Source organism: Notolabrus celidotus, chromosome 1, assembly GCF_009762535.1.
Source record: "Notolabrus celidotus isolate fNotCel1 chromosome 1, fNotCel1.pri, whole genome shotgun sequence".
NCBI classification, from domain to species: Eukaryota; Metazoa; Chordata; class Actinopteri; order Labriformes; family Labridae; genus Notolabrus; species Notolabrus celidotus.
Genome location: NC_048272.1, coordinates 11,087,208 through 11,102,354, shown reverse-complemented (window position 1 = coordinate 11,102,354; position 15,147 = coordinate 11,087,208). Strand labels below are relative to the sequence as shown.

The window sequence follows — 15,147 nt, the reverse complement described above, 5'->3', positions numbered from 1 at the left end:
CACTTCATTGTGCGCATCCAGCAGCATCCTACAGTACGGCTCTGTTCACTTGCTGCAGGCTAGATGACCTTTTTTGTGAGTGAAAACAAAAAAGACTTGCTTCTTGTTTCAGATAAAGCCAAAGGTAGATATGCGGGGGTGAGTTGTGACTGAAGGTGAGTGGATGCCCACTTTCTTCTCTAAAAGACAACTATAGCTTAAAAAGAATACTTTTGACATTTTTGGAAATACGCTACAAAGTTTCCCTGCTAAAAGTAAACACCAGAAAATCAATAATGACGTGCAAAGAGAGGGCCTGAAAAAGATTAGCTAAACTCAGCACAAAAGAAAAGATAATATACCTTAGATTACAAAAGATTGGTCCCCAAGCTCAGTAAGTTATATGTTATATATACATTTAAAGTAAAAATGACAAGTTGTGATTTTCAAAGGCATTGTATTCTTTCTATTATCTAGACAGAGCCAGGAAAGACTATTACCCCTGTTCTCAGTCCTAATGCTAAACTAAGATAACGTACTGATGGTACACATAGCCGGGCATAAAGATGGTGTTGATCTTTTAATCCAACTTCCAGGAAAATGAAAATAAACCCATTCCCAAGCTGTGAAGTTATTTCTTAAAATTCACATCTCAACACCAGGCTTTACCCTTCAAGATGATCTCTTAATACTTTCAGCAAACTTGTCTCTCTTCGTCCTAATCAACTTCCCATCCAGAGATCTTAGTCAAACGTGTATTATTTAAATATCTATCACTTTCATGTTTGTTCTTGCTCCTGCACAAAACTATCAAAGATCTGGGTGAGGCTATGGCAGCAAGATCATTTTATTTTGTACATTACACCGGCCTAAAGGGATACAAATCTTGGCACAATCTCCCACAAAACAAAAGGGACATTATGTTTGCTATTTGGAAATAATTAACCTTTAGTGTGGTCAAAGCAAAAGTAAATGGGTTCCCAGAGACATAGAGTCACAAATGATACCAAACAGGAGTATCAGATCTTGCCTACGGTGATGTATCGTGTTCAAATGGGCTATAAAACTGTGTCCAGTTAGCTGATAGTGTAGTCATGAGATTGCTTTCTTGTTTGCAGGACGTTTACGTCTTATGCTGTCAGCAACCTTACAGTCATTTCTGCTCTTGGCGTGACACCCAAGATCCTTCAGCTTTCTTTGTGAAGATCAAATGAACACACGCTCAGTCATAAACCGTACATATACTGGTATTTCCTTGCTGCGTGATATCTGACAGCAGCCTGAGAAAACGTCAAATGTGATTTCATTTGGAGTACAGCAACTTCACACATACAGCATAAAGCAGCCAGAAACATAGAGCCGCTGGCACTGGGGCACTTCAAGACAGTCATCAATGGCACTTAATTTTTTTATTTTTACTTGGACATAAACAGATTGTCAGCTCAGAGGGTTTTCCTCAGGCTGAATTTGTTTTTTCTTCTTACTCAGGCGTTTTTCAGAGGCTCTTTTCTGAGGATAAATCTGCCAGTGCCTACAGGGATGGAAAATCTGCTGCTATATGCTGAGGAAGAAAGAGAGAGAAAGTTATCTAAACCTGCGGGGGATTCCAAGATCTAGCAACGGTTCTTATACAGAATCTTTAATGCCACACTGAGCTGTGCTCTAACATCCTGCCATGCTTTTAAGTTAGCTATGATAGCCACAGGATACTTCAATGTTCATACTTTGCTGCTCCTGCTTATATAACACATACTTTTTTATCTTTATTATTGGCATTGTAGCCATAAATCTGTTTCATCTGTTGTTGTATCTCTCTCTCTCTCTCTCTCTCTCTCTCACGCTCTCTCCTCTCCTCTCCTCTCCTCTCTCTCTCTCCTCTCTCTCCCTCCTCTCTCTCTCTCCTCTCTCTCTCTCTCTGAATCCCCCTCTATCCAAACTCCTGGAGATGGCCCTTCAACGTGAGTCTGGTTCTGCCCGAGGTTTCTGCCAGTCAAAAATAAGTTTGTCCTTGCCAGTATTACTTTCTACATAGTGCCAAGTACTTTGCTCTTGGTGAATTAATAAATGTCAGTAAAAAATGTTTTCAAAAAACGAACTTAATGTATCTAAAAGTTGCAACAAACAGAACTTTAAAAAATCAATCATATAGGACATTGAAAGACAATTAATAATCAATAGTATTGAAAACTCATCTTTGATTTGAGTCAGTGAAAATGACTCAATGCATGCATTGGCGGCCGATCAACAAAAGTACGGAGTGTAAACAAACAAGTGTAAACAAAGTGGCCAAATGGAAGAATGAGACGTTCATTTCTGATTGTTTCACAGGGGTTGAAATTTAAACAACTTAAAATCTGTCCATATCTCTACACAAACATTCAGTAAGGTGCAGGATTCTGTTAATTTGCTGCTAAAGTCACACTTCTTCCTGTCTGCTGTGTGTCTCTCTGCTCCGCCATCCATCACAGCTTTGAACTGCTAACTCTACTCAATCGCAGGACAGCAAACACTGAAGTTCTATGAGGTCTTTCTAGCAATAAAGACAGACATGTTATGTTTATGTCTGTTAGAGACAGACAGAGAGCAGAGGAGAGAGACAGTGATGTTCAAATTCTGGTGTGATGATGACTGGTGTATACTAACATTTTGTGCTTGTACTATTTTTCAGTATTTTTATAGCTTTATTTACCAAATGATTCATTTTTAAACAATCTACAAATACAGCCCTTACAGTAAGCTAATTAGAGGTATTAACATAAAAGGCCCGAAGAGAAATAACTAGCATGTAAGGGAGCATCTTGCTGAAGATTGGACACTTTGTCAATTTAGAGCAAACTGGTGCCATCTGGCTTATTAAAAGGATGTTGAGGTTAAATATTCATAATACACATGACTAGGCATGATGCTGTTGGGTAGATGGGATTTTTTCCCCTGCTGGCCTGCACACTGTTCATTTCTGAAGTAAGCTAAAGGTCTGGCCTCTTGGTACAGCATAGCCTTCCTTCTATTTGTGCTGCATTTCTTCCTCAACTGCTGCCTTACAACATTACGTAACAAGCGGCTCAAGCGCTTCTCATGCAGAAAGAAAAGCTAAATACAAATTTCATTGTCAAAACAAGTCTGTTGATTCAGCGCTCATTTAGACATGTGAGCAGAGTAACAGTGGCAGCTTTCAGTTACCACACGCAGAGCAATTTAACAAAGAACTGTGGATTTTTTTAGAACTAGTTTAGGACTGAATCTGTATGTCAGCATGCAATACTAAAAACATTATGCAAACAGTTCAATAATTGACACAAGAAATGAAAACATATTATAAACTGACAGCTTACAATGGAAATACTGAGGGGAATATAGGGCTTTCATGTCTCTTCAGCATACTGCAGACTTAATAAATCCAGTCTATTTCTGGAACATTTAAGAAATAGCATGCAGAGAGAAATGATGGGTGTTAAGACACACATACGCACACACACGTGCACGCACATACTAATTAAACTCTATCAGTGAGGCAACGAAAGAACAGCTGTCTTCATTTTCCCCCTCAACATTAACTCTCACATGCAGACACGCTTATAGAAACATCAGCAAAATATTCCCCCTTCTTACTCACTCTTTATACACCAACACAGACAGAACCTCAGTGCATACAGTGAATCTCCAGCCCACATCAATAAATGAACCATCCCACCGTTTGGCTATTTCTCTCCTCTTGCCCAGAGCAAACAGATGGCAAGTGTAGTTGGGTGCACATTTGAGATGGTACCTAAGTGGTTACTGTGGCCTGAAATCTGCACTGTGTGGGTCTGTGAGTCTCAGTATTTACATCAGAGCGGCCAAAATGTACTGTTGTACGTGTGTTTGGTTCAACTACAGCACAATCTATTTATGATTCATATTACAAGAGGGAGTACAGGCTGTGGAAAGCTGGCTCCCTGATGGAGAGCCCTCCGAATGCAGGAAAGAAAAAAAACCGTCCCAGCATGCACCCACACTCACGACGCCCCAAATGGAACACCCACAGCTTTTGTCACCCAAGCCTGAGCCATGCACGCTTCTACTATTGTGTATTCAAATAACATAGTTCAGTGTTTCTCTGTCTTCAAAATCCTCCAAAGGAGTCAAAAACAATCTCATGTTTGAGACAAGAACGAATTCTGGAAGAGATGTATCAGTTTCTGGTTTAAAAAAAACAAGCGTCAATTATTTTCAATTCTGAAAATGTCAGGATATTAATGATTACACTTTCGCTATCTTTGGGTTTTGGAGTATTCGTTTGTCGAAACGAGACATCTAAAGATATCTGAGTGAGCTTTTTAAATGTTTAAACATTTTAAATCTTCCTGTAATCACATCATACGATCAAGAAACAATAACCTGAGCTCTGATAATTGATGTGTACATGTTTCATCTATAAATCTTCGAAACCCTCCTCCCATTTCTGTCCTCATAAATTCTACCATCTGTTAGATCACCAAACTTCAAGGTGCACCAAATGAAAACAGAAGTGGCCTCTTAAAGCAGAGTCTTATCTCTGTCATTGATAATGATATGTCACAACTTCACACAACACAGTTGGGGGATTTAAATGCCATCCGCTTACACAACCCTGCCAGGAGCTATTTACTGTGTACGTGACTCACTGTCAACCCTACAACCAAAAGTGGACCTCCAGAGACAAGAGGAATCCTACTGACAGTCTTGACTAGGACGAGTTACTTGTAGATTTACACCAGGGGTGGGAGGTGAGTCAGCTCTCATTTACATGGCCTCTGCAGTAAACGATACTGAGTCAAACGCAGCAGAAGTCTTTGGAGCTGGTACAAACTGTGACCAAAACAATCCCATGATTTGACGAAAAATAATAAAAAAGTTCTTACAAAGCAGTTCCTGCCGGGTTCCTAGATTTAGTCTGCACAAAGCAGAAAAACAGCAATCCAAACGAAAAGTGAGACAAACTTTTGCACCTCAGCATTACATTGCAGCAGTTTATTTGCTTCCCAGGCAAATAAAAGTGACTGCAAAGGTACATCATTCTGTCAAAGCCCCTTCCTCGGTTTGATTCTTGGGAGGAGAGCAGATAACCGGACTGTGAAAAGCAGAAGCTTTATGGGATTGATTCCCCCACCTACACTGCTTCTCCAATCTCCCAGATATTCTCCCATTCCCTGAACCGCTTTACATAATCATAAGCCATTTTGTGTGCATCATTAATTCATTCCTGACTGAAGTCATTTAATCAGTCCTTGGAGGAGGTGCAGGCTCTCACAGTCAGTCTTGATGATTTTAACCAGTCATGTCATGCAGGTCGGGTGTCACATTACAGAGCGGCTAAGTCTGCGGCGATGCAGCCCACTAAAGCTGCTGAAGCAATCCCTCCCAAACCTCGAAGAGATGTTCAGCTTGACGGCTTCCTTGGCCCCATGGGGAGGAAGGTCACTTCCAACCTTGCCTCTTTCCTCCCCTCCATGGACTGGCAGTTTTGATTCAAGCTCAAGGCTGCCGCTCAAGGAAGCAGAGAGAGACTGTATGCAAATGAGGTTGATCTGAATTTTGCAGTGCAATCCTGCAGTGTGGATAATCGTGGAAAGTTTTGCTGGGTGGATAAGCTTAAAGTGTATTGGAACAGTTATGAAACCACTAACCTCCTCAGCTGTCAAAGTGGTGAAAAGAAAAAAAAACTCAGCACTGAATTCAACAAAGAAAAAAAAATTCATGAGCTCAAGGATGAAAAGAAAGGCCATGTTAAAGGAGCTGGCAAGCTTAAACTCAGATAGGCTCGATTGAAAGATACACAGTGACACGAGCACAGATCACTCCAGCCTACTGTACTTCCTCTTGGGCATGGTGCCTACACCAGCATTAACCTTAGCACTCTCCCTTTCTCTCTTTCACTCTCTGCTTCCTCCCCTTTCATCTGCGTCTTTCATGACCACAAAACACTATGTTGTAGCCTCCGTGCATGCCTCTCTGGATCTCACGCTGCATTTAGACTTGAATTACCTTCAGTTTACATCAGACGCACAAACACAGAGCCTTTTACAGACTTCGGACTACACTGCGGAAGCGAAGAGCACAAACAACCACTGGGCCCCCGAGCTGAAAATGATTTTACTCATTCAATATCATTAGCCTCAATAATGACAACACGGCGAGGCTGCCGCTAGCGAATCTCATGTAAAGCACCATGATGGGTCTTCAGACAACTGCGCTGATGATGGGTAATGTGTTTATTAAAAGGAACGCCCGATCTTAATTCCTCTGTCAACATATTGCAGTTTTTAATCCACAAAAAAGAGGATTCTGCTTTGAATCTTTGGCATCTGTAGTTGAAGCTTGAAAAAACAAATACGAAATGTTCTGCTGATGATCCTGCGTGGTAAAACTGCAAAATAATAACAAGTAATCAAAGGATAAACAAAAGAAAATTGCACCAAGGCTCTTCAGTGCTCTCTGTAGTGTGAGATTCTCTGAGGTGTTTCTGATGCCCCGGCAGAAAAAGAAACCCTTCATAATGAGTTTCTGTCTGAAAAACAGTGACTGCTACAACAATACAAATCAAATCTTTATAAACCATTAACATATTTTCATCAGTGGTAGTCAAATCGTCATAAAACCTTTTGCATCTCTGTCAGTTGCACAGGATAGTTCTGTTTTCTCCCTGTCTGAAATATAGTGAACATCAAAGGGTGAAATATTGCTTGGGAAATAAAAAGATTTGACTTTAATTTTTTGGGTTACAAAAAAGCCAAACCTCAAGTGTTTCAGGGAAAGGTCCTTCCTTCCTTCCTTGACCCCCACCATCCATCACCTCCCCAAACAGACCATCTCTGTATCTTTCTACATCACCAACAGCAGCTTCCCCAGGTGTCTAATATCACCATGGATAAGTTTATGTTGCAGATGGCTTGAAGTGTCTGCTTAAGATGCACAGGGTTGTGATAAAGTGTTGCTATTTGACACTTTGTCACCTGGAATGAGAACAAGCTGCTACCAAAGCCCATAAAGAGAAGCCTCAGACCTCAGTTTTGGTTGTAGGAAATACTTAAATGTGTATTTATGAACCTCTGTGTAACAGATATCAGAGTCAACAGAGTGATGCATATTTCTGTTAGAACTGTTCCATGACCTACCTGCACAGTTTATTAAAAAAGCTTCACAAAATGGATTGAATTCTGGATTGGATATGGCTGAGTGTTCTAGGCTATTCAGTAAATTAATGCCCTTGTGAAAGAAAAACATCAAGTCCTATGCAACTGGCATTGATGTTGGTTGCACTGGCAGCTACTTTTAGAAGAGCGTCAACAAAGAAGTGAATGCAGGATATTTATTATGTCACGAGAGCAGAATAATAGTGCAGAGCTAACAAAGAGTGTACCTGAAGTCAAAACTTGCAAAGTGCCTGTGACCATTTTTTGCCAATTGCACCGTTTTGTAGGCCACAGTGAAAACCCTGCATGAAGCAGTTGATGAGAGAATAGAGAGATGTTTAGAAATATGTGAATTATTTTTTCAGTTGTGTTTGGTTTGCAAAGAGCTTCATCCAGGCTTTGCAAAACAACCATTTCAGTAATGATATCACCCCAATACAAGGTGAGAAGAACAGCTGTTAAAAGTTTTTGAACATTATTTAAAGGTACTGATTTCAGATCAGTTTTTATGTGTCGCAACTTTAAGTTCAAGTGGAGCATTTCAAGTTTTGTCTAAAGTCGTCAATCTTTTCTGTCTTAGTTTGTCGTCCATGGATAACGGATTACTCACAGTTCTGCAGAGAGTGGTAAGCACAGTACACCACTCCCTCTGGCTCTCTCTGACCTACCACTGCAGGTTGATGGATGCCTGTTGTTATTTTTCCACAGTATTTCAACTCAAAACCCAGTTCACAACACCAACGATTTCTGCATGAGTAACGTCTTTCATACGTGGGCCAATGATTCAAGCAACGTGTTGACTTAAATATGTAAATAGAACTATGTATATATGTAAAGTATATTAGCAAGGATTCAGCTGTGAAGGAGTGTAGTGACCTGATACAGGTTTTTCATCACTACTTCATTTCTAACTGCTATAGCTGTATGTGAGCGGTGGGACAGGTGGGAAAATATACACACACAGAACGGGTCATTACCACAAAATAACTCCTGACGGGCCGTATGGAGTCTGAGGTATAAATCTGATACACTGCATTAACGGCTGGCCTGCTGCAGATCATGATGTACTGCACCTCACCACGCTGAAAAGTAATGTGAACTCATTTTCTCACCAACGCTGCCTACAGACTTCACGTCCTCCCCTACTGTTCCATTTGCCACTCACTCTTCAACCCTCAGTGCCTCAATATGCATTCAGAGAGATTCCACTTTATAATCTGCTCCATTTTCAGCCTTGTATGAATAATTCACCGCACAAACACAGGACATTTGCATTTTAGTTATTAAAGCTTTTCTGCAAGCAAACCTAAATGTTAAATAAGGGGTTTGGTAGATAAAGCACAGTCATTAGTCTTCTTGTCCTCTGGGATTTCTGCACTCAAACAGACCAAACAGTTTCCCTTTAATACAACACGGAACCATTTATCCAGCATACTAGAATAAAAGCAAGAGAACTATAAACACCATAATACAGCACCACTCTGTAATCAACTGATTAAAGGGCTGAAAATAGTGTACGCTGCTGCAGAATGTCAACATGCAATAATGCAACTAAAAGCTAGCATTATGCAAAGTGGTATATGAGAGACAACATACATTGTTGAGATGGTAGCACATTGCTTTACAAAGCTTTTGATACAAGAAACCTAATGTGAAGATTTCTGCTTTCACGGACCAAAAAATGATTATGGTTTATGTTAATCCACATTATTCTATTTATTCCAAACTAAGGGATTATCAGTGTTAGATAATGTACATCCAAAAGTGGCAAAATACTAATCAGCTTCCCTTCCAAAGCCAAGAAATGCAACTGGCAGTGCTTTTTTTGTTTTTTTCTGCATAAAACAGATTTATTTGCATTTATTTGGCCATTATCCACATTTAAACTGTGTGCCATATCTCACCTCTAAAGTTCAGACATCAGAGGGAATTTTAAAATTTAAATCTTCAATCTAGCTTACATCTGAGGTTTTAAATGACAGAAAGCTTTAAGTTTGGGGATATGAATTTAAGTGTTATTCACACAATAAAGTATTTCTGTAAACTGTCATCAGTGTTTAGAGATGATGATGTTTGGTTGTTCTGACAAAAAGACCAGGACAAAAAATCTGTGCTCCAGCTCTGCCTGCGTGTGTCTGTGACGTTCTTTATTCTGAGCCAAAGAATCTGACTGTCACTATCCAAAATCTACTCTGACAGGGAAAGACAATTCCTGCAGTTTAAGATCCATTCAAACATTGTATTCATGTAGGTCTGAAGTTTTTGGGTCAGATTAATCTCTAACACTCGATACTTGTCATACCTATACTTCATGCCAGTCCTCATGCTCTGCTCGCTGGATGAAGGCACGCTCTGAACAGAGAGTTGTCCAAGACTTCTGGCCACCATGGCCACAGCCCTGAACTTGCTGCGTGTGCCTGTGTTGGGGCTGTTGGCATTCTGTCTGTTGAGCCTGTCCTCTGTGGTGCGGCTCACCCCGCCACGGTGGTCCGTGCATACTAAAGACACCTGCATGTTGGCGTTGAGCCAAGCGTCCCACTTGCAGAAACTGTAATTAAAGTGTCCTCCTGCTGAACCAGGTGAGACAAACTCCCAGAGGTGGCACCACGTCTGAGGATCCCCTGAGGGTCGTGAGATAGTTCAAGGCTCAAAATCCAGCAGCACACTCTGTGCCTCTGTTACAAATCACTGCCCAATTTCTGAAGTGACTGACCTGCTCACAGTGTTCAGTAGACAAAAAAGCAGACGGAGGATCAGGATGTATTCAAACAGTGAAGAAATGCTGATCAGGTGAAAACAAAATCCTCTTAAAGGAAGACAAACTTCAAGGACATAATTGCAGCATCTCTGCCTCAAGGGATGTGAGAAGAAAAAATACTATCACTGCAGACCTCAGAGGAAATAAAACGCAGGTCCAGTACACAGCAACAGAAAGTAAAAATTCAGAATCTTTTTAAAAACAGATTCTGAAAACAGCCAAGTGTGCGAGGATCTCCCTCTCCAGATTCCCCTGATTCATTTGGGTGTCCTCCTCTCGCTTTATCATTTAATCAGAGGCTGATTAGAGGCTGACGGGTAGATTCAAACTCTTGCAATTTCCTCTAAAAGCCGAGCTCAGCATAAGAGATAACACCTCTCGCTGCGGAGCTTTAAGAGTAAAAAGGCATAGATCCTCACAAAGAGCACTGGAGAGTCAAATATGAACAAACAGTTCCAGGAGGTTTTCATCTCCTCTTCTGAGTCCGCCTTGATAAGTCGCGCTGGCAGCTGACTGTTCTACTACTGCAGGTTAGCAAAGGGGCAACCCCATACTCACTCCCCCTGCTCTGACTGTTCCCTGGATTAAACTTACATCCGTACGCCTGTGTGTGCTCGGCATAGAGCAGCACAGTGCACACGGGCAAGAGAAGGGAGAAGGGAGGAGAGAAAGAGAGAGAGAGAGAGAGAGAGAGACAGAGAGAGAGAGAGAGAGAGAGAGAGAGAGAGGAAGGGAGAGGGAATGTGGTGGGAGGGATATGAAGGAAGGCTACGAGGAGGAATATTCAGAGAGCTACAGCAGCGTGAGAAAGCAAGGCATTGAAATCTGTTGTGTTCACAGCGCCGCTCTTAAGAAAAAGGGTAGTGGGTTTTTTATTTGTGTTAATCTTTGTCCGTCTGTTGCCCTGCAGTGTGTTTTAATGTGGTTTATTCTTTCAGGAGAGAAAGAGAGGAGGCTGAGTGCTCTCTGGTCAGGACATGGCAAAAAGCTTTGGCCCCCAGAAAGGGGGCTCTCACGTGGGTCTGCTCAACTGCCCATGAAATATTCATTATGTAACTTTATCTGTGAGAATATACGTCTCAGACAGAGTTGTTACAGACGCAATTGCGAGCTGTGTTATCAACTTCATTCCCCTCATCTTCATCTCTGTGGTGCTAAATTTGAAGTGATTTGAAGAATTTATTACATTTTGCAGCTTTTTTTGGCTCGGGTAACGTCTTATAAATGTAAGTGTTCAATTTATTTTATAGCTTGTTATTAAAAACTGTTTTGATGCACAATAAAAGCGCTTTCATAAGAGCAGAGTAAAAGGAGGATGAAAAATGAGCAGCAAAAATATTATAATGGTTGGGGGTTGAAAGTAAACACCAGTGTAATTGGACTCAATGCAACAGTGGCTGTGGATTGAAGGGACAGTAGATGAGACACATGCTCCCAGTAATATAATACTGAAGCTTATCTAGGAGGACCAGCTCATGTGCCACGGAGATAATTAAAAGAAATGCCATCCAGAGCAGACTTGTATAGTAAAGCAGTCGAAGAAGTGACCTCCGTCAAAGGAATCCGGCAAACAGGCAACTGCTACCTGACAGCCCTATTCTTGGAGCGCTGACCTTTTGCTCTCCTAGACTTAAATAGAACCCCAGGGAGAAAGTTGGTTTAATTCAACGGAAATCTGATTTAAATTTCACGCTGTGAGCAAAGAGCAGGGAGAGCGAGCTCTGCACGACCTTTCAAATGCTCACACGACAAAAGACAGTAGGAGGGGTCCAAGGGGATGCCCTGGTGGAAATATCACATTCGGTGTATGACTGCATAGAAGTCTATATAAGCCTTAACAGCAGCAGAATCAAGAGGTTCATGTCCCCTTTTGCATGCTTACATCCTGAACTATGGGTCAGGGGTGATGAGTAACCGATTTGGAGCTGATGCCATTCCCCCCACAGTCGCTCTGTGCTCATTTTGACGGAGCAGTTGAGCATGAGAGCAGGAGTCAGACCTGGCGTCCCTTCAGTACGAGGTACGGTGCATGCACACAGCTCCACTGCCGTGGAAACCTGATGCCCTGATCCACTCCGCTCTGCTTCAAGGCCCCCAGGAGTCGTGACACAGGGGCGGCATTGAGAAGTGGGAGAGGCCAGGGACAGGAGCTCAGTCTGCACAGATACAGTGTCAGTCTTGTGATTCATGTTAAATCCACATAACAAGCCTGACGAAACAATCCCACAGCTTTAGGATATACATGGTACATATCCACAAAATCCAGGCTACGCAGTACGCACATGCAACAATATTCAACATGGTAAAATATGGAAAAAGAGAGTGTTGAAATTCACCTCTGTCCTTCACCACCCTGCCACTGCTTCTTTCCTGTGACGACTGATTCCTTGTCATTACTACAACATATAAGTCCTTTAATGTTGATTTATCTGTGTTTAAAAATCTACACACTTATTGACGAGGCTGCACAGCTAGGTGTGGTAATCAATAAAAGCATGCATCACCTGACAGAACAGTGATCCATCACCTTAATGAATCAATACAGTAAGCATTTTTCACATGCAAACCACACACTGCACCAGTCTGTTTATGGAATCCATTCACAGTCCTGCAAAATATCTAAAATAAAGATTACATAATGCCGCACGCACCAGACCTTTGTAATTAATCAGAAACACTTGGAGCTATAAACTGCTCCAAAAAAATGCCAACAGAGTCAGCAAGAAATCCAATAAAGCATGCCTGTCACACTTACTATGATTTAATAATTCAGAACAGGCACATCTGCCAACTTTCTTCAGACTGACAGCATGCGTCTCATTTCCCTTTGAATAAATCTGGTAAACAAAAACAGGATCAGAGCAGCAGATAAACAGGGGAGACCATCATCAGATGAGTGATGCCCTGTCAGCTCATGATGACATGTGTGCATCCCTGGAAGAAATCCCAACGCTAGAAGGGGTTAGCGTGTTAGCTGTAAGCATCACCTACTGCTGTCTTAAGCAAGAAATCCACAGACTGGTCCCACATGTGCCCACTTACTGCTCACTGCAGTGCATTAATGCCATTGCTGAGGGGGAGGTCTTCCATTTGAGTGACACTTATGCACCTCTGTTTGTTTCATTAGGGATGTTTTTAGTTGAGTGACGCATCAAATAACACAGCAGAGGACAGGCTGCCTCCTGGCCTGTTAGTGAACCCGCCACCAAAGTCAGACTGAACAAAAGCTCACACTTTAATTATCTCATTTAGTCCTACATGCACACTTTAATTAGGATTTCTCTCCTCTGTAGTCTTACTGAGTGAATACTGGCCTTTACTGAACTTTAAACTGCTTTGTGTTCATTCATCAGAATCTGTCTGAGCAAACGTGGAATGAACCCTCCATTCATCGTTAGTCACAAGATAAATCATTCATAAATGGATGCTGAACTAAAAATAAGAAACGCAGATCTTTACATAATGCCTTTGAATGCCACTGTTTAATCGCTAATTAGTGACATTGTGTTTATGGTGCGCACAGTGGGGTGACTCAGACTTTGCTCGGCTCATTCCATGACTTCTTTTATTATAAAAAGCAATTTTTCAATCATCACAGAGAGAAAGAAGCGAACAATATCTGAACACCAAATCCTATCAGTTCCCATTGTTAGAGCTGGACTCGGAAGCCGGTTGTTAGATAGCGCTGGTGCCCGAAAGAACCCAAGAGTAAAGACGAGAAATCCATCTCCTCCCACTCCACATTTTACAACGATGTTCTCCTCTGTGTTGTGGCCTTCGCCTCCTTGCTTTGATTAAGTACCTTATTTGTGGTTATCCAAAAATCTAGTGAGCTGCTTAAATCCCTCTCAGACACTCAATCACTGTGAGTGAATGCAGAGTGCTGATAGGAGCCTGCACTTCATTCAACGTGCGGGGGAGGAGGAGGGGAGCTGAGGATATACGGCAGAACATGTGTGTTTCTTTTCTGATCACGACTACAGCGGAGTGAAATTCACAAATACCAACAGCATTCTTTTTTTCAGGAGTGAGCATGTGCAAATGGAAAACAAAGGACTTATATTCTAATAAACAATTAAACAGCTGTAAAAAACAAGCTGTACCAACATATCCCAGTTATTGACAACCCCTCTATTCCTTGTTACCAATCCTACATAAGAAAGCTGCAGAACACACACCCAGGTATCACACACAATAAAAATGATTGCTTTTGTTCTGCTCATTCTCCCTCCACTGATTGGGAATCAATGCTACCGCACCATAATGAATCCTCAGTAGTCCTTCCTCCTAGTACAGGGGATTTTAGCTCAGACAGCTGACCTCTCTCAAACTACAGCCCACATACTGCTGCAAAGGATCACAGCGGCATGGAGGTGGAAGGCAACAACTTTAATCACCAGAGCGTTAGAAACTCCTCTGACCAAGAGATGTACTGTAGAAGTAACGTCACGAGCCGTGATCCTTCACCACAACGGCAGCGTTGGCTCTAAAAATAGTCGCTGGCTCTCTGAATCAATTCTGCACAGTGAGCGTAGTCAAAATACAAAGACCGCCCTTGGCTATAGAAAGGGGAAAAGGATTCCCACTTTTGACATCAGTCACCGCTGAGATTGTCTCATGCCTTCTTTCACTAATTTGCTCTCGGGGGCAGCTGGGGTACCTCCGTGCAGCTAAGATTGGCACATGAACCTACATCCAGAGGTGCTGCAGGGCGCTGCGCCTCATCTGTCCAAGCTAGTTTAGCAAGCGCTTCCTTTCTGTATCCATGTACTAAGATCCTCTGAGAAGGATGCCTCTGATATTTGCAATTTAACATCGATATTACATCTTAAAGCGGAAGATCCTTCATGCTGGGTAAACAGAATAACCAACAGCCATGAATATGAAATCAACTGCTTCATTTGACTGTAGTTAAGCCTCTGTTTTAGCACATCTCACAGTGTTAACTTAAGAAAGCCTTTCCCCAGGCATCTAGCCAGGACATTGTCATTTGTGGCAGGTGGTGATTGTGAATAGACTGAATACTCAGCTGTAGTAGAGAAAGATCACAGTTGTATCGTGTGAAGCTGTCGGCCAGCTGTCCAAAGGAGGTTTAAGTTCCACTTACTGACGGTTTAATTGAACAGCGTTAGAGGATTTGAGTAACCAAGTGAAAAGGATAGCCTCCCTGAGATGTGGGTTTCTGTGTATGTGTGTGAGCATGTGTGTGTGATAGAGAGTGGGTGAAAGGGTTTAGGAGAGTTAATGGAAACCGATGTT

The 15,147-nt window shown here is 41.8% G+C and overlaps 1 protein-coding gene across 1 annotated transcript in view; it reads right to left on the bottom strand.

Moving 5' to 3' along the window:
- Window positions 1-10,670, bottom strand: part of LOC117811690 (voltage-gated potassium channel subunit beta-2-like) — a 36,452-nt gene extending 25,782 nt beyond the window's left edge. The window contains exon 1 of the mRNA XM_034682118.1: window positions 9,433-10,670. Within this exon, the coding sequence (XP_034538009.1) occupies window positions 9,433-9,644 (212 nt within the window). The 5' untranslated portion in view covers window positions 9,645-10,670. The remainder of the gene's footprint in view (window positions 1-9,432) is intronic.
- Window positions 10,671-15,147: the final 4,477 nt, after the last annotated feature.